We start from the raw sequence: 20,428 nt of genomic DNA on the forward strand, positions 1-20,428 counted from the left end.
TTAACCAAGGGCAACCACCACTGGCTTGGCCCTTACTGCATGTCAGGCTTGTTCCTGGATCAGAGGATGAGGAGAAGAATCTCTTAGTCCCATAGAACCCAACTTGTTCCAGCCCAGCAAAGGCTGAAGGCCTGGATCCTTGGTCAAAGCACCACTGAGTTCTATGGCAGGAAATTTCCCATCAAGAGGAAGTTCATGGGTCCTGGGTCTAGGACTTCAGGAAGTTCTTTTGGGAAGGGTCATTCTGGGGTCCATTTTGAGATGAATAAGATGTAAGAAGGAGGGGAGGTTATAGGTAACCTTGTGCCCTCTGGGCCTGGACAGCTGGCTGCCCCCTGCACTTGAATCAGGACCTAGGCCCAGGATGGTGCAAGTCTGACCACCCCACCCACTTTCTGAGGTGCCTCTGTCCCTGACACACTTCTGTATCTTCCAGCTCTGGATGCCCTTCCCCATCCCCATGATAACCTGCCCAGTCAGCCAAGCCCTTTTTAATTTCTGGTGACTACGCAGTGCCAAGGATTCCACCAACCAGGAAATGGCCTTGGTTTTCTAGAGGGAAACACTGCAGCCTGGGACAATGGAAACAGGCACCAGGCTAGGTCATGGACCCATGTGTAGAGCCTGGGGAGAGCCTGGCAACTCCACTTCATGCCTGTGCTTTTTGGTGTCTGAAGGTCCATGATTCAGCAACATAGCCCACTCCCTGCCATTAGCACCAGCCCTCGGTAGGCTCCAAACTCCCCTGGACATTTCCAGGGCTTTTGGGTTCTTGAATATTGTTCTGGAACAACCAGTACCAGTTGTTACCAAACCCCAAGTTGCTCATATTGAGGTATTGGACATGGGGGTCCAGAAACACCATGTACCAGGGACTCAGCAGTTAGTGTGTGAGTATGACACGGAGTAGGGGCCCCTGGAAGAAGGCCTTGTGCCCACAATCAGAGTTTCCTCAGGCTCTTTGTCTTTCTTCCTGAAAACTTTGAAGACTTGAGGTGAATATTTCAGGATCATTTGGGACTTGAGTACCTGAAGGCTTCAATATTCTGTGTGTAAACACTTTGATGTGTGACCATTTTAGTGGGTCCAGGCTGAGAGAATCAGCCCCTCTCATGGATGGTGTTCATGAGTGTCACTCAAAGGTCTCCCTGAGTCCCCACATGACTGTGAGTGAGTGTTCAGCCTTTGAGTTCTTGATAAGAAATTTTTCAAGACCAGATGAACCAAAGCCCGACTCCTGGGAGCTCAGGATTCTACTTGCTTCTTATTCCTAAGAGCACCTCAGGGCCATACCTGCATGGGGCTGCTGACTGGGGAAGGGGATGGAATTTGAGAAGACCTGGTAGAGGCTCCTGGGAGCTCTGTACAGGGCAGAATGAAATGGGTCGGCCTATAAGACACCTCTGTGGACTGATCATGTGTCTTATTGGAAATTTGGCACTTGCCCAGGTCCACAGGGTCACCAGGACTCCCCCTTAAATGTCAGATGAGGCCCTGATGACTCCTACAGTCTCATTCCATTGACTTCCAGACATTGAGGGGCTCAGCCACCCCTCCAAGCACTGACCTTGTCCACGTGATTCGCAATTTCGATTAATCTCTGTTTCACCCTCTCCAGGTCTTTGCCTTGTCTCTGGAACTGAGCAGCATTGGATCAGCATCATGACAGTGAGACTGGAGACCACATCACATGTCCCTGAACATGCCAGTTCTCTAGCTCTGTAGATCTCTTCCTCCCTTTCCCAAACTCTAGGAACCCCTGGCTGACGAATCCAGGGAATCTCTGAAACGCCCCAAAATTTGCCCAGGCCAAGTCCTGGGCCCAGTGCTGTTCTGAGACAGCAAGTTTTGTGATTTTTTTTCCAACCTCATAAAGGATGGAGGAGGGACATGACCTGGCAATGAGACAGACGGGTGGAAAGATGGGCTAAGGCCATTTTTCATCTCATCAACTTGATTTTCACTTCCCCAGAAATTGCCTTTAGATTTGTGAGTAAAAATTAAATAGTTGAAGGAAGGGGGACAGTTAAATAACAAGTCAAATAATGCAAAGGGAAAAGCTACAAAGGTAATAAATTCCCCTCTGCTCCTCTCTGGTCTGACCTTCTAGAGAGGAAATGGGTTTCCAAGAAATTCTCAAACTTGTCTCACAGGCGGCCTGGCTTGAGGAGTGAATGTCATTTAATTTATAATATGCAGGGAAATAGGCTATGACTAGGGAAGATCCCATTCAAAGGCAATTAAAATTAATTTGAGGAAAAACTATCTAACAACACCTTAGAAGGGAAGTTTCTTTGTCTATTCATTAATTCCTTGTCGTTTAGTACATATTAGATATTTAAAAAAAATAAACTTTCCCGCCAAATGTTTTAGAATACATTCTCAAGTCACCTGTCACTCTCCCCCAAATAATTCTCCTGATAGGAGAACTTTGCTAGAGAGCTCTCTTTATTGAGGGTGGGGGAAAATCTTGCTGGATAGGTGATATTTTGCAATATCAAATATACTCTAAATATTTTTTATTTTTCAATCTAAATAAAAATGCAATGGTGAAATTTAATCATGAACAACTACGGTGTTTAAATAAAGTGGTTAATTAAAAAAAGAAAAATTAGAAAAGGAAATTCAATCCTTTTAGTACTTATTTGTTTTTATATATTTGTCTTTTGAGTTATTAGATAGCAGAGAAAATAAAATGAATTGGATGTGTGAAAAGTGTCACAATTTATCTTTACTTTTCATGTGAACTGGAATGAATCGTGATCTCATTTTAATAAATGATTAATTATACCTTCCTTAAAAATGCCAATCGTCATTTGCAATGCTTTAATAGATTTCAACAATTTATACTTCTGATTTTATTCACTTAGTTTAAAAGAGATTTATTTAAAATTGTTTAAAAACACAGAACTAGAAAATTCCAGAAAGTTCTTACCTCTCGGTTATCTGCCACAATAACCAGCTCCACGTACTTTGTCATCTTGAGGGTCTCTCGCTTTTGCTGTCAAAAGAAAACATGGTTTTAACTTTCCTGAGAGCTTCTTTTAGACCTCCCTAAAGCCCATTAGTTTCTCTCCCACTTGAGGTACTTGACCTTGGGGAGATGTGTCCCTACCCATCACCACTGACTCCCACACTCCACTCCATAGGGAAACTCATGTCAACCGCAACATGTTTGATAAAACCTTCCTATATTTTAACTAGTGTTGCCCATGGAAAACGCTTACTAAGCCAGGAGCCTTTCTTTCTACTGAGTCAGACCTGAGGTAGAAATGAAAAAAACAAAAGGAAACACAAAGCAAAGCTTCCCTGAGAGCAAATGCAGTCTCTTCCTTGGCCTTAGGGGCTCAGCAATGTGGCATGAGATAAGTGAAAGTGAAACATTTTTATCAGAGCCCTTTCTGGGAAGCAGTTGTCTGGACTAGGGCACTGGATTTCGGTCTTTAACTGTCTAGTTAGGAGCCATGGCAGACTGAGGAGGGGAAGGAACATCGGGGACAACCAGGCTGGCCCTGAGTAAAAAGAAACAGGCAGGAAGTAGAGGCTACTGGCCTGAGAGACAGTGCCAGGAAAAGGCACTTGCTGTGCATGCTGCTGACTGGTTCCATCCACTGAGCACCAATAGGGGTTGCTCCTGAGCATAGTCAGGAATAGCCCTGGAGAATGGTCAGACCAAATAAATTGGAGAGGCTGGAAAGAAAATTACCAGGACCCAGGAGAAGGAGCAGAAAGAAAGAATAACATGAGAAGTAGAAGGAAGAATGCAGCCCCTGGCTGGAAAATGGTGGATAAAAAGAGAGGAAAAGAGTTGAGAAGAAATGGTGGGGACCAGCAGGTTGGGAGTATTCAGTGATCCTAGTGTGAGCTTCCAAGAGGAAGGACAGTGTTTGAAGATGGGTCACGATCCTACCCAGTTTTCTTCCCCAAATAGTCACTCTCTTCTGTCAATGATGGGGAACTCTCCCAGCAATGCTGGCAGAAGAGGTGGGGATAGAATGGTCCCATGGCCCTTAGTATTGGAGGTAAAGGTCTGTAAGTTCTCTTTTTCTCCCTCTCTCTTTCTCTCTCTCTTTCTCTCTGTCTCTGTCTTTCTCTGTCTTTGTCTGTCTGTCTGTCTGTCTGTCTTTGTCTGTCTGTCTATCTGTCTGTCTGTCTGTCTGCCTCTTTCTCTCTCTCACACACACATGGCTCAGCATTTTTAACATTGGGCATTCTCATCCCACTTTCAGACATCAGCAACGTGACCCATCTGTCCCATCACAGACTCCAGACTCCAGAGGGGAAGGCCTTTCAGGCAAACCACCCTGCTCTGTTCAGGATCTTCAAGTATTGATGAGAGAAAAGTTGGGCTCTGAGCTGTATCTGTTCCCTCCACTTGGCTCTGCTGGAATTAGAACTTGGCTCTGTTGGAATTAGAACTCTCCAAAGAAACCAGGAAACCTTGTCAGGGGGAAAGAGAACTAAGGCACCAGCAAAGATCTAATTTCTCAGATGTTCTCAATATTCTTGTAAAAAAAAAATCTTGTTGGGAGACGCATCCAGAGGCCCTCAAGGCTTACTCTTGGCTCTGTTCTAAAGAACCACTTCTGGTGCGGATCAGAGGGCTATTTAGGGGGCTGGGGATTTAACCTGGATTGGCTATACACGAGGACAGCATCTCATCCTCTCTACTATCTCTTTGGCCTCCTTTGTCAATGTTTGGAGGAAGACAGCTTGTCTAATTTTGTTGCTGAAGCTGGTGGAAATCGGGTGGGGGCCGAGGGTACCCACAGGCAGGCACAATAATAAGATATCAATGGGGAAATATGGATTCTCTTGTTCCTTTCCTAACTGAGGTGTCAGAGGAATTTGGGTCTCTGTCCCCCCACACTTGCCCCAACTCTCATGAGACCCAGGAACAGAGGCAGTTAATTACATGCAGCAAAATATGGCATTGCAAATGCAGCAGAGATGGATCTTTCCATGAAGAACACCCTGAAGGATCCTGGCTGCAGAGACCTTTACACCTTGCAGGCAGCCAAAGGGTGACATGAGCCACTAGGAGTGGCCTTGGATCTTCCTTTAGAAAACACACAATTCTCACAGGTGAACAAACACACCCCTCACTTCCCTGCCTCTGCTTTTTCTGGAGCCTAGAGCCTTCTGCAAACTCAGGGAAGGTGCAAACTGATAGTAGAAGCAGGGGAAAAGAGAAAATAAAAAGGAGACCAAAACTCAACCTGTGATGTTCAGAGTGGCCTTGGAGAGGGACTGCCTAGTTGTGTTTTTTTTTTTGGGGGGGGTCACACCCGGCAATGCTCAGGGGTTATTCCTGGCTCTACGCTCAGAAATCGCCCCCAGCAGGTTTGAGGGGCCAATATGGGATGCCGGGATTCGAACCAGCGACCTTCCACGTGCAAGGCAAACACCTTACCACTGTGCTATCTCTCTGGACCCCTAGTTGTGTTTTTTGTGATAGAGAGTGAATCGAATAACTTCCCACCCCTCCCCAAATGTAGAGTAACCAGCTGATGAGATCCAGGGCAGAGACACAGGCTTGCTTTGAGTTTTGCTCAAGAGGGAGAGGGAGTGGGGGAGGAGAGAAAGAGGGTATGAGAAGACACCCCCCCCCAAACTAACAAACTAGCTTTGTGGAATCTCTGGCATTGGGAATTAACTGCCCAATTCAAGTTTGAGGAGTAGAAGATGAGGGATATGAGGGACGTGAGGGTGATGAGGATGATGAGGGTGATAAGGGAGGGAGGGTGATGAGGTGACTGTGGACTCTCATTGCACCTCTTCCTTACTTGGACCAGAGGATGCACCCAACATCACCTCACAGACACCAAGGGGCAGACACTTGTGGGGTCCTGGGATATGGACAAGGCAAGAATTAGCCTCACGATGCTCATAATCTAGAAGTGGGGTGGGTATGTGTGCGCTCGTGAGTGTCTGTAAGTGCATGGGAGTGTATGTGTGTATAAATTTGAGTGTGTAAAAATGTGTGTATGTGAGTGTAAGTATGTGAGTATGAGTTGAATGTGTGTGAATATGTGTGTAAGTGTGTGTGAGTTGAGTGTATATGCATTCGTGAGTGTGTTGTCTGTGCGCAGGGGCACCTGGAGACTTAGGGAAGTCAGAGAGCCTGACCATGGAGTGGGGCCTCTCAGTGATGATAAACTTAGGGAGCTATTTGGGGGGAATGGGGAGTTCATGGTATGATGAAAACCCAGGATTCAGTCCTAGCAGGAGAGGAGGGCATTGCCCAGTGCCACCAGGTGGTCACAGTCCAGCTGGGCAGAAGCCGGAATACAGAGTTAAGAGGCCAAGTTGGGGGTTGGGCATTACTGTGTCCATCCCACACAGTGGGCAAAGGTGCTGGTCACCTTTGCATACCTCTGGAAAGGTGGGAACGCTCCTGGGTCACCTCCTATGTTAGGCTCTATAGAGGGAGAAACGCCTGGACCCACCGACCTTATACCTGGGGTCCTGCCTGGCTCTACTTCTTCCTGTGATGGAACTGATGGGGGTATGGCTGTGTGTGACCAGTGGGGGGATCGGACATTCACATTTTGCAAGAGGGACACAAGTAGCTGATCTGCACACACCTCAGGGATGCCTCTAGAAACAGGAGTCCAGTGCCCAGACACTATGCCCAGATGCTGTTTCTGCCTCACATCTCCCTTTTTCACTGGATGATCTCAGCAGGAGCCCCAGAGCTCAGAGACCCGATCAGGGTTTCCCTCCTACCCGTTTGGCTTGTGTGTGGGAGGGTGGTGGGCGTCGGGGGCTGGTGGGAGCCACATGGGAACCGCAGGAACCCTGGAACCCCAGTAGGTTCTGGGCTGGCAGGAGTGTATACCCGCTGGGGGTGCTTCTTGTCGGCTCTAAGATGTAAGTTTGGTTTCCAAAGGTCAGAAGTCCCCTGGGATGAGAAATAAGGAAAAATGAAAGTATTACAAAACTTATTGATTTTTTTTTAGGGGGTGGTTGGTCCCCAATGAATTCTTAGGTTTCAATCTGATGGTTTGATGCTTCAGCTTGTCTATGTGCTGCCCGGTGGGTCCCATGGGGTTGGGGACCCCCAGGGCTGCCCAGGTGAAGCTTGGGAACCATGAGGTATCAGGAATGGGAGATAGTACCTGGCACAGGCAAAGCAATTCTTCCTGTACCCTCATATAAGTGCTTTTTACTTTTTATTATTTTTTTGGTTTGTGGACCACACTCAGTGGTACTCAGGGGTTACTCCTGGCTCTGCACTCAGGATCACTCCTGACAGGCTCAGGGATCTGTATAGGATGCCGAGGATCGATTCCAGGTCTGCTGCATGCCAGACAAATGCCCTGCCCATTGTGCTATTGCTCTGGTCCCATAAATGCTTTTCTAAAGACAACCTCTTGCTTCTGACTAAGGCCCAGTGCTTAGCGAGAGAGAAGGAAAGGAGAAACACCAGTATCTTTATCATCTCGGGTTTTAATTGGAAAGGACATTTCTGTGCTGTATCCTTGCAGGGACTCCTTCTGCAAACCTTTTGAAAAGCAAATCTGGGACATTGCTTTGGTTTGAATTGTTTTCTAGTAGCTTTTTATTTATTTTTTTATTACTTCTCAAAAGTTACATATGACCTAAAAGTAGAGCTGAGAGAAATGACTTTTTATAAAGTCATGACTAGAGAAAAACTAAATCTGAATTAGGTATCATCATTGTTTTCTTAGAGGAAAGTTCCTACATCTCAATTATTCATTCCCATCTGTTTTGCTGCCCTGGTCATTGGAAGGACTGAAACAGGAACTGGACAAGTTCTGTTTTTACTGGTTTAACTCGAGGGAGCCTGTGGAAGAGAAAATGGTGTCAGGCCACAGAACTTTAGCCCTGCTGTGTGGACCTGAGACTGGCCTAAGCTGAGACTTGGTGCTCAGACTGACACCAGAGACATGATGCCACAGAGTGACCTTGACTGGGTCTGTGTGGTTAGGTGTGATGCTCACCAACCTCTGAAGCCTGTGGGACCCTCTCTCCACAGTCCTGATTCCTTCCCTGGGAGAACTCAGGGGTAATGCCCATTTCCAAGGCTGCTGTGTTGCAAGACAGAACTTTCAGTGGCAAACTTAATGTGATCTAGGGTGCATGCCTGAAATCTATGTTCTGAGACCTCCCTAAAGGCATGGCAGATTCCCCTAACTAAATCAGCACTGACTTCTGGGGGTGCTCGCATGCAGAACCAAGCCCCATAGAGCCCTGGCTGCTGATCAGGGCAGAGCCAGGGCAGCACATGTCTGGGTGAGGCCAAAGCCAAACAATTGCCAGAGGTACCTCAGTCTCTCTTGCTCTCTCTGCTTCTCTTTCTCTCTTTTTCTTTCTCTGTCCCTTTCTCTCCTCTCTCTATCTCTTTTTCTCACTAATTCCTGTGAAATTCACAGTGAAGAGCCAAGATTTCTGTACTCTAATGGGAAGGAGAAGATAAGTCTCCTGAACAGAAATGGTCAACAGAAATTGGTCCTGCCTTGCTCTTTGCTCCATGAAGTAGGCATCAGGCACCAAAGATGGGCTCATGCTCTGGGCAAGAAGCAGGCAGTGAGATGCAAGGTCAGAGAAAGTGTAAGATTTGTGGTATCTATATGTAGGGCATGCAACTCTTTTTTGCCCTTTGGCCACATTTGGCAGCACTCAGGGATTACTCCTGGCTCTGCACTCAAGAATCACTCCTGGTGGTGCTCACGGGACTTTAGGATGCTGGAGATCGAAACCGGGTTGGTTGCATGCAAGGTAAATCCCTTTGTACTCCAGTCCTGGGACACAGAACTCTTTAGAGATGCGAACAGCATCTCATATAGTCCCCTGACTCTGATTGCAGAGTCAGGAATAACCCCTGAGCACCACTTAGTGTCCCGCCCCAAATTCATGATACAATGCTGATCTTGACCCCCAAATAAAAAGAAAAACGATTGTAGAAATGATAAATGAATAATGGGACTTTGTAGAAAAATAGTTAAGCTAATATTAAAATGCCTAAATTAAAAAAGAGAACTTGATAGACCAAGGAAATGTAGAAAAGAAAATGTAAAAAAGAAAAATATATGGATTTACTAGGAAAAAAAAAGACTCTTTTCCCTAAACAGAAATACCCACATTTCATTTTAAACTGCAACATTTTCTATTTTTTTTTTTTTGTTTTTGGGTCACACCCAGCATTGCTCATGGGTTGCTCCTGGCAGGCTCGGGGGACCATATGGGACCCCGGGATTCAAACCGATGACCTTCTGCATGAAAGGCAAACGCCTTACCCTCCATGCTATCTCTCGGGCCCCTCAAACTGCAACATTTTCTGTTTTCCACTGGATTGAACAGTGTGAAACTCTTCCCCCAAGTTCTCATTGTGAGAAAAAAAAATGAGAGAAAGTTGTTTGACTTTTCTAGAAGGACATTCCTAGAAGTGGTCACTGAGTCATAAACACTATCTCATCTTCCCTTCATCTTTGAAGCCACCCAAAGGGCAGATGTTGGGAAACGGGGGAAGACTCACTCCCTTTGCGCCAAAAATTGGCAGCTTATCATGGGTCCTGATGAAATAACTGCTTTGAGCTGTCTCGGTCTGATGAGTCACCAAGCTTTAGAGATTGCTGGGAATCACAGCAGACATGAAATGCAGGGTCCAGGGCTTCCGAGACAGAGTCCAGAGGTTCTCACAGCCCCAACTGGCCCCAATCTAGATAAGCAAATGCAAGTTCAGAGGATCAAGCACAGTGGGGATAGTTAAAGACATGTGGCTGGAAGAGTCTCAGAAGGGGCTGAAAATCCAGCTGGCTATAGGGGCAGGCCAAGACCTGGGCAGTTGGTTGGGTGTGTGAATGTGGGGAAAAGAAAGGAACAGGAAGGGACCGAAGCAATGGCCAGTGGTAGGGCGTTTGCCTTGCATGTGGCTGACCCAGGAAGACTGTGGTTCGATCCCCCCAGTGTCCCATATGGTCCCTCAAGCCAGGAGCGATTTCTTAGCACATTCCAGGAGTAACCCCTGAGTGTCACAGAGTGTGGTCCAAAAATATAAAAAGGGGGGAAATATAAAAAGGGAAAAGGAGACTTTTGACGTCTGTCACCTGTAGCCCAAATAAACCCTGCACATCCAATCACTCGAGCTGCCTTCCCATAGCCACAAGAACTACCGAGGAATAGACAACGCATCTCTAGTCCCTTTAATTGTTACCCAGCAAGTTTCCACCCTGATGCCCTAAATTTCCTTTTCTAAGGTTGGGCATTTGTAGTCACAGCTGGGACACAGAAAACCCTGGCCCTGGAAAAGCCAATTGTTGGGAGAGAGAGAGAAGGTGAGGAGGGGACAAGCTGCCCCCTGGGAGGGAGCTCCATAGACATGCTTGTGCAGCCCTTACCTGAATCTGGTGCATGTGCTGAGGCTGACAGTGGAGCCCGGGTGGCCATGCACGTGACCGTGGTAGTAACAGTGGTCCTGCAAGGAGAAAGCGCAGTGGTCAGCACTGGGGTGTGGTCCTCCGCGATGTACATGCCTGCTATGGTCCCCAGTGGCAGATTTCCTGAAATAATGTCTGTGGTGCTTAGGCAGGACTGTAGTGTGGCCCCTAGTTTCTTTGGGGGTCATCACTTGAGTTCACAGTGTATCCCAACCCCTGACCCTCTCTCCCTGACTGATCACAGAAGGGTCTTAGTTGTAGCAGGGCATGGGTTGAGTTGGCATCACCCAGGAAGAGTGTGTGTGGCTCAACCAGTGGGAAAATACACTGAGGGAGATATGAAGAGGGAGGCTCAGGGTCCGCTGAATAGCCACATGGACATAGGGGAATAGAGCAGGACAGAAAGAAGGTTTGGTATGTCTCAGGGCTGTGTTAAAGCCTTCAAAGTCCCTCTTCCCCCTCCTCTTCCTTTTCTCTCTCCTCCTCCTCTGCCTTCTTCTGTTCTTCTCTTTTCTTCCCTTCCTCTTCCTCCCCTTTCTTTCTCATCCTTATCCTCTTCCTCCTCCTTTCTCTTCTTCCCTCTCTTCCTTCTTCCTCTTCCTTCCTCTTTCTCTTTTTTCCTCCTCCTCACCCTTCCCTTCCCCTACATTCCTTCCCTTCCTCTTTTTCCTTCCTTTTCCTCTTCCTCCCCATGTCTCCTTTCTCCTTTCCACTTCTCTATCCTCTCCTTCTCTTCTTTCTTCTTTTAATCCCCTCTCTCTTTCTCCAATTCTCCCTCTTCCTCTTCCTCCTCCTCTTCTCTGGTTCTCACCATTTGAATGTCATTGCTTTGAGGTTGTTGACTTTCATTCCCCAGTGACTAATGGGATTGAGCCCCTCTCCAAGAGACCACTGATCCTCTGAACATCTCCTCTGGAAAACTACCTGTTCTGTTAAAAATCCTTTGCCTCCCTTCCCTTGGGTGACTGCTTTTAGTTCTGACTCAGAGGAGTTCTGTTGTTCTGAACTCTACATTCTGTCCAAGGTGGGCTGGATCCAATGATGGTTTCCAACCTTGTCTGGTTTGTCTTTTCACTCTCCTGGTCCTGTGATTAAGCACTTTGATAGTGTCTTGATTTCTCTGGTTTTTACCCTGGTTGATTGCATCTAATGCCTTGGCTAAGATACCCTTCCCACAACCACAGTGCATGAAGATGTGTGTCTGTGTTTTTATTGCAGCAAAAGTCCCATTTTGAATTGATTTGTGGGTCTGGCCCAAAGTCCCAACCCAAGCTTGTTCTTTTGCAAGTGGATGTCCAGTCTCCAAGAATCACTTAGTAAAAGGGAATATTTTGTGGCTTGGCGCTCTTGTCTAGGGCAGGCGTTCCTTTTGGTTATGTTCTTTCTTCTCCGCACCTCCCCCCCACCCCCAATTCTGGACTCTTATGGCCTCTGGCAGGTAAATTGCAGAATCCTAAATTTTGTCTGTAAGGATTCATTGTGATTTCCATCTCATTGGATAGGTTGGATAACTTTGAACAACCGGTTAGACTTTCTGGTTTTATAATAACAAATCTTCCTAGTCAAGTAGATTAATCTCCCTTTAATAAGGATAATTTTACAGCCTGAACCTAGATAGGAGGCTCATTCGGGGTCTACTGAAAAACTGACGGCTAGGTATTAACTGGATTTTTTGATGCTAGGAATCAGACCTTTATAATATCTCCTACATGGTTATTTTTCATGGAAAGGGGAAAATCAATTTGCCTTTTCCTATCCCCAAGCCCATCTAGGTGAGCCCCTCATGCTGGGCTGTAGCCTTAGCTTCCTAGTTTGTGGCAATTTGCACCTTTATTATGTAGCTGATCACATCAGCTCCAACCAGGAATGTTCTATGAGGTGCACAGATGGCATTGAAGAGCTGCATGGTGAGGTGCCCCGGGTGAGGGCAGGGGATGCTTAGGCAGTGGGGAGTAGCAATTCAGGGACTCAGGAGGGAGGGATTCAGCCTGGCTGGAGGGTGGGGTGCAGGAACAGAAGAGCCTTAGAGGAAGCCTAGCTTCTCCTTCAGTGAAGCTGGTGCTTTCAACAAGCTCATGGCTGAGGAAGGGTGTGTGGGGGAGATGGGCGGCCTGTTGGCCACAAAGTACAGGGGTACTCTAATTCCACAATTTCCATGTGAGAGTGTTGGCTTAATGGTTTTTACTTTATTCAGGATAATTATTCTTTGATTGTGCTTGTTCCGCCTGGGCAGAAAGCACCTCTGGATCAACCCCCTACCTGTTCTCCACTTATGAGGGTAGTCCTGCTTTTCCCAATAGGTCAGAGAGTCTTCTTCCAGTTTGGACCCACAACTAGCCTGTCTGCCTGCTGGTATTCTTTTTTTGCCCGCTTGCAGAGAGTTTTTGATGGAAGTTCCTGAAGTTTTATCACCTTGAACTGTGTGAATTATTTCCAGACCCTCATTCCTCAATCCCATTCCTCAATCCCTGGGATTGAGGTATAAAGCTTCCACTACATGAGAGATCTTTATAAAGGCTGTTGGGCTCCTGTATCTCCACACCCTGCACACAGGCACTCAGGGGAGTCTCAGGACAATTGTCCAAACCTGAGGTGACCACATGACAAGGTTGTGGTAACAAGAGATCAGAGGGGCTGGGTCCTTAAGCCCATGACAGATTTGTATAGACTCAACAATATTCTCCACGTGGACAGAGCAGATGTGAATGAGGGGACTTCCCAGGAGCCCCAGGGCTGGTGCTAATGGAATTGTCAACATTGCAAGGGCCCATGTGTGAGAAATGTCTTTGTGGAAGAGAATCATGAAATGTGGCTAGAGCAGCTGATCACTGGATAAAAACTAAAAGCAAAATGATGACAATAATTATGTCTACTGACTACTGAAATTTCAAACTCACTTCCACTCATTCTCAAATCTTTTTACTAGATTACAAGGTAGTTTAAATTAACACCCAGAAATAACAGCTTATGAACGCACAAGCTAAGAGTAAATGAGTATAATATTCATTTCCAGTTTAACAGCTTGATTGAAGTGTGGGTTTTACTTTGATAAATTCTTCTTTTTTTTTTTGGTTTTGTTTTTGGGTCATACCTGGCAGCGCTCAGGGATTACTACTGGCTCTAAGCTCAGAAATCGCTCCTGGCAGGCTAGAAAGACCATACGCGATGCTGGGATTCAAACCACGTCGTTCTGCATGCAAGGCAAACACCTTGCCTCCATGCTCTCTCTCCGGCCCCGATAAACTCTTCTTTTAGGCTTGTCATTCTGCCTCTCTTTGAATCGGGCTTTGCAATAGCTTGTTGCTCTGAAACAACTTTTTTTTTTTTTTGGTTTTTGGGTCATACCCGGCTTCACTCAGGGTTACTCCTGGTTCTCTACTCAGAAATCACTCCTGGCAGGCTTGGGGGACCATATGGGATGCCGGGATTCGAACCACCGTCATTCTGCATGCAAGGCAAACAACCTACCTCCATGCTATCTCTCCAGCCCCGCTCTGAAAAAACTTTCAATGGAACTTCAAGTTTGATAAGACTATGGCTCACCCCTGACTCATCATCTATGGAGTGATAGACCTTTTGAGATGATGAAGCACCATCACTACAGACACTCTGAGACAATAATAATTTCATTCATCTAGAAAATAGATTTATAGACAGATCTATGATCCAGAACATGTTTAGACATGTAGACTTTGCTAACATGGTGATTCAACATATTGGTACAGGCCTGACTCAGAAAGTCCAGCTCATCTAAGTGCCATCATTGGTGGGAAACTTGGTTATGGGGAAAGGAGCAGGTGCACCTCGAGGAAATGGGACCCTCCCTGGAGGGCAAGGCTTTTCTGTCAGGAAGGTCACTCAGAAAGGTCTACACCAGACCTGAATCTCATGTGCTAACTCACAGGCAGGAAGCTACCACAGTATGTTTTGCAACTCACTGCCTGTTGGTTCTGGATGTGACCAGATCAAGGAGAGACGTTACAGGCACTTCAGCCCGCCCCTCTCCCCATCACCTCTGGAGTACACCACCATGGCTATCATGTTCAAGTCTGAAAAATGTCACTGAAGCAGACTTTGATCTGTCACTCACGCCTGCCTGATTCTTCAGAGCATGTGCATTTTATGTCTACCCATGAATCACAGCCTAGAAAATGATTCCAAACTGGCACAAATACAAAAAATTGTGTGTCTTTTTCTTTACAAAACATCTAACCAGGCATCTTTGAGAAAGGCAGTGAAGCCAAATGCTTCTCCACTGCAGTGAGAAATAAATGTCTGCTCTGAAATCCTCACCCATAAGCTGGGATGGGGTTCTCAGGAAAGATGAACTGAGAACTCTGGAAAATAGTAGACTGTTGGTTTACAATTTATATCTTGGTTCCATCCAAAATCAGAGATCTTCCTGATTTCTTTGTATCTGTTTATTTATAACTTGGCTCTACCCCAAATAAAGATCGTTCTTGATTTCTTTGTATACTGCCACAATGTACTATTGGGGCAGCAGCCCTCACTGCTGACATACCCAGAAAGAACAATAAGACGCTGCTACCCACTCTCAAGGGGCCAAGAGGAAAAGGGGGTGAGACGTAAAATTGCTCAACAACATGGCCTGAGTTCTTGGGCAGAAGGAACATGAGGGGCCCGGAGAGATAGCACAGCGGTGTTTGCCTTGCAAGCAGCCGATCCAGGACCTAAGGTGGTTGGTTCGAATCCCCCCGTGCCTGCCAGGAGCTATTTCTGAGTAGACAGCCAGGAGTAACCCCTGAGCACTGCTGGGTGTGGCCCGAAAACCAAAAAAAAAAAAAAAAAAAAAAAAAAAAAGGAACATGAATAGAACATCATTCAGAGACTGAATTAAAACCATCCAGGCCTCTTTCTCTAGCACATGCTAGACATGTGCTAGACATACATACAATGTAGGAGAAATGGGCCTGACCAACTGCTTATCAGGGGTCTCAAACTCGTGGCTCGTGGGCCACAAACGGCCCTCTGTACAACATTTTGTGGCCTTGCCCTAGAGGAATCTTTTTTTTTGTTTTGTTTTGTTTTAGTTGTTTGGGTCACATCCCCCAATGTTCAAGGCTTACTACTGACTTTGCACTCAAGGATCACTCCAACTTTGCCTCCTGTGGCCCCCAGGTAAATTGAGTTTGAGACCCCTGGCTTAGATCAACCATGCTCTGGCCAAACCTGAAGACAGAGCAGCTGAGCTCTTGGCTCTCTTTCCACACCCCACAGAGTCTTGCTGGGACCCGGGCGCCTACACCTCCCTTCCTGCTGTTTCTTGAGACTGGAGTTTCTAACATTCGACTCAGTGGCTGAATCTGGGCTGGAGCTGGGCTGCCTGCAATCTGCCTAGGGTGTTTGTCCTGTTTCTTCTCTCTAATGAATCTGCTTATGAAGTGACTAATTCCTTTTTGATTATTGGTTCAATGTTAGATGCTTTGTCTGTTTAGGTCTATTTTCTAAGAACTAGACTTCTTTATTTTATTTTTTTTAGTTCTTCCTTCCATATTAAAATATAAACCTGTGGGGCCAGAGCGATAGCGCAGTGGTAGGTAGAGCACTTGCCTTTCATGCGGCTGATACAGGATGGACCTCAGTTCAATCCCTGGTATCCCAATATGGTCCCCCAAGCCAGGAGCAATTTCTGAAGTACATAGCCAGGAGTAACCCCCTGAGCATCACCAGGTATGGCGGTATGGCCCCCCCAAAAAAAACCCAAAAACAACCCCTCCCCCCGCTGCATTTCTGAGAGAGGTACATTGAAACCTGTCAATTTTATCACTGCAGTTCTTTTCTCATTTTTTTTTTTTTAGAGTGGGGGAGGTTTAGGTCACAGCTGGAGGGTTACTCCTGGCTCTGCACTCAAGATTCACTTCTGGTGGTGAAAGGGAGATTCTGAAAATAAATGAAAAGTGGTAGATCATAGCAAAGGCACGTGTGTGGATTCTGGGACTCAATTATGAAAGATGATTGAGGTATGTGGGTCTGTGATCCTGTACAGTAGCTAAACACGGGCTTTTGTCTTCACCTGTCTTTGTGCATATATGGAAAAAAATTCAGAAAGAAACATATAAAAAACTCATTTGGTTTCCAATCACATTGAAATCATTTTTCATTTTAAAATCAAATAGTATTATGAAACTGGCTGTAATAACCCAACTTAATTCTCATGAGAGGGAATATCAGGATAATTAAGTTGGATAATTCACCTAATTATTAAATCCAGTGCAGAGAATTGTTAAATAAGTGTTGTTCATTTCATGAATATGTATTGGTGAAAACAATATTCACTGCTAGTGGTGCTGAGGGGACTATACAGGATGCCAGGGATTGAACCTAAGTTGGTCACATGCATGCAAGGTCACCCTTGTATAATAGCTCTGACTCACACTGTAATTTCCTTATATATTGGCAAAAATTTGGTATACATATAGTTTCAAAATTATTTATTTTGAGATGATATAATAGTATTTTATGTAGAGCTCTCATTTGTACAAATTCTTTTTAAAATCACTCTTATTGATGGGCACAATTCTTTAGCCATCCTTTTGAATAGTTTCTTTTATCATTCACGAGTGAGCCTTTTTGACAATGATGATATTTATTTATCTATTTCCTGAAGGCTCAGCTTGTCTGATAGTGAGACTAATATGGATATTTTCTTTGGATTAATATTCATATCTCATATCTTTTTCTATTTCTTTTATAAATATTTTGAATGTGGGCAAACTTCGTAAAATGTTATAGCTAGATTTTATTCTACTTCCTAATTAGATAATCTTTTTTTACTTTACAAACACATTCAATCTGTTTATATAAAACAAGGTAATAGGTTGACTCCTTTTATATTTGTCTTTTATATCTTCTGTTTACTCTACTTCTTTATAATTTTTTTCCTTCTTCTCTGTCCTCTATTGGATACACATATTTTTGATTTGCACATTGTAATTTGGAATTTTACCGTCTGTGCTTCTATACTTTAGTGGCTCTACTTCAATTTGCCAGATATATACTTTACTTATCAAAATCTAAAGTTAATTAGTATCTCTATTATTCTCTCGCACAATGCAAATTCTCAAACTGTCTTAAATCTATTTGCTCATCTTGTTTTAAAACACCCAAATCAAGTCATTACCATTGTAAGTATTATTTTAAGTAGCATCTTTAGACATCTTCAAAAGCAATTATTTTGCTTCACCTCATGTTCAATTCCCATCTTGCTAAGAAATTTTGCTAGATTTTCCTTTGGTAGATATTTCTTGCTACCAAATATCTACTGGTATCTATCTATTTTTGCAGAGAGCAGAAGATTCCCTTGTCTTTTCATGGCAGCATGCTTCACTATTGTATTAGTGTATCTGTACAGCTTGACAATATTTTCCGAAGTTCATTTAGTTCCATTCTTGTTGGTGAGTTTGACATTCTCAAGTGAATTGTCAAGTTTGACATTTTCTATAGAGTCCTACAGTTCCACCGCAGGCCATCGGGGCGCTCTCCTGGGTTTTCCTCCTTGGAAGTTACACCTCGTGCTTTTCTTCAATTCAGGTTTGGGCTCAGCCCCTTAGCATTGCTTCTTTTCTTCTCCCTATAAATTTTTAGAATTTTTCTGGAATTTCTTTTAGTCTTATCTGTTGAATGTTTGATTCTGCGGGGCACAACCAGCAGTGCTGGGGGGTTCTGCTGCTCCTCAGTTTTTTGACTCCTTTGCTTGGCCCTAGATTGTCTTTTTTCCCTCTGATTCCTCCTCATCCTACTTTCCCGACAGGGTTCATTCTAGTTCCTTCTGCACACAGATTTTTTCTTTTTTTTGGTCACACCCAGCAGTGCTCAGGGGTTACTCCTGGCTCTATGCTCAGAAATCGCTCCTGGCAGGCTTGGGGGACCATATGGGATGCCGGGATTTGAACCACTGTCCTTCTGCATGCAAGGCAAACACCCTGCCTCCACGCTATTTCTCTGCCCCCACAGATATTTTCTGACATGATTTTTTTCCCTGTGTGATATCGCACAGACTGAGGTTCTCATTTTCACAGTGCTAGGGCTTCCCTAAAATCTGGGTTGTAGATGGCTTCCTGAGCATACATTTGGAGTAGGATTTAGGGATGAGTCCCAGAGGTACTGGTAATAATTCCTGGCCTGAAATTTAAACTCTACCCCCTCACCCCCACAAACCAACATGTGGCTTATGAAACTTTTCTCCAACCCAGGACACAGCGAGGCATGTCTCTGCAGCTTTCCCTGGAGGGGAATTTTCTGCTCTCTTCTTCCTAGAGAACATGGCTCCATGCACAAGGTCTCCTGCAGCAGCCATGCCATCTCCTTGCCTCTGATACTCAAATTGAAGCATCCTATCCCTCTGAGATACAGCCATCCTGCAGTGACCCCGGCCTTTCTGCCCACAGCCCCAACTCCTGTCTTTCTTTAGTTCTGACTCCCAGGAGCTTCTCGGTTTTTGAAAACCTTGACCATGGCTGGACAAATATTTTGATTTGCTTTCCTTGGATTCACCATGTCTGTGCGTTTCCTTCTGGGTCATGGGAAACTTCCTTTCCCAGCACTGCCCCTCTGCCTATCTGAAAACATTGAATTACCTACCACAGGCCAACAATGTCATCAAGTAAACAATGAAGGCTCATCGGCAAGTAGACAACAGTCAGGAATGCCCAGCTCTCCATTACTTCTGGAAGAATCCACAACTCTCTAAACCAACCAACTGTCCTGGGGACCCAGAAGGCTGGGTGTTCTTATCCTCTGGGCAGGCCCAAGTTGGCTCCAGCTTGTAAACTAGCATCGCACTCAAGAATCTCATTATACTTCAAACACCAGCAAAGCCAGTGGGGACCAGTGTGGGATTCTAGGAACTGCCGAACACTGAAATTGCACCAAAGCAGTGGAAGACTCTAGAATCAGGATGAAGGTGTAACTGGTTCTCCTTTGACTTTCATGAAGACCATCCACATTTTCTTCAACCATTCCCAAGGGTGAGGTTGTTCAATCCAGCCCATACTTGGTGGCAGATGGAAACAAGCCGGCCAGCAGTAAGACCGACACTCCCCAGACATGGTCCAATTCCTCAGCCCCAGGATGTGGCTTCTCATGGGGACCTGCACATGAGTCTTAGCCCCTCACAGCAAAGATACTGAGTTTTTCTCATGACTCCAGTTTCTGAGTACAGTTGGTGTTCATTAAACCAGCTTCAAGTATGAATCACCAGTGATATGTGCCAACATCGACAAGTTAAGAATAGTTGCTAGCTGATCCTTGGGTACAGGGCTTACCATGAGATCGGGGGTGTGGGAGACCAGTGTGCCATCTTGCTGGTAATGCATTTCTGTGAATCCATTGGCAATGAGACCACTGTGGAGAGAAGTAGATGGTATGAGGATGAGAACAGAATTCCATGGAGATGGCAGGAGAGGCTTGGTGAGGGGCTACACCTCTGATCCACAGAGGATCCCACTAACCTCACTCTAGAGTGGTGGGAAGTGGGGAGGGGACCCAAGCAGGTGAAATGCAGACAAACACATGTTTCTTATCCCAGAGTTCTGGGATTGGAAGGAGCAGCACTTCCTTTCTGTCACTCATTCCCTCCCCCCCAAGAAGCACAGGGGTGCACACACAGGCATGATTGAGAACACCTGGAACATGCTTGGTACAAACACACAAACACACACTTTCCAAGTCTGCTGGGAAGGGACAAGGCCCCACTATCTAGAATTAATAGCTCTGCCACCTGTGGGGGAAATAATCTTGGATCCCCAATATTTTCACCATTGGTTCATCCATGGGTGAGAGAACTAGTGGCGGATGGATGAATGGATGGATAGAGAAGTGGATGGATAGACAGGTGATGGATGGATAGATGGATAGATAGATGGATGGGTGGATGAATGGATGATGGATAAATGAATGGATCATGGATAGGTTGCAGCTCTTCCCAAGGGCAAGGCCAGCCAGAGAGATAGGATGGAGGTAAGGCATTTGCTTTGCATGCAGAAGGACAGTGGTTTGAATTCCGG

The 20,428-nt window shown here is 45.5% G+C and overlaps 1 protein-coding gene across 1 annotated transcript in view; it reads right to left on the reverse strand.

The window, feature by feature from the left end:
• ADAM12 (ADAM metallopeptidase domain 12) overlaps positions 1-19,759 on the reverse strand; it is a 70,963-nt gene extending 51,204 nt beyond the window's left edge. The window contains exons 1-5 of the mRNA XM_049764537.1: positions 19,688-19,759; positions 10,365-10,441; positions 6,730-6,904; positions 2,936-3,001; positions 1,568-1,639 (exon numbers count right to left, since the gene is read on the reverse strand). Coding sequence (XP_049620494.1) covers positions 1,568-1,639; positions 2,936-3,001; positions 6,730-6,904; positions 10,365-10,441; positions 19,688-19,738 — 441 coding nt within the window. The 5' untranslated portion in view covers positions 19,739-19,759. The remainder of the gene's footprint in view (positions 1-1,567; positions 1,640-2,935; positions 3,002-6,729; positions 6,905-10,364; positions 10,442-19,687) is intronic.
• Positions 19,760-20,428: the final 669 nt, after the last annotated feature.

This window comes from Suncus etruscus, chromosome 17 (assembly GCF_024139225.1).
Source record: "Suncus etruscus isolate mSunEtr1 chromosome 17, mSunEtr1.pri.cur, whole genome shotgun sequence".
NCBI lineage: Eukaryota > Metazoa > Chordata > Mammalia > Eulipotyphla > Soricidae > Suncus > Suncus etruscus.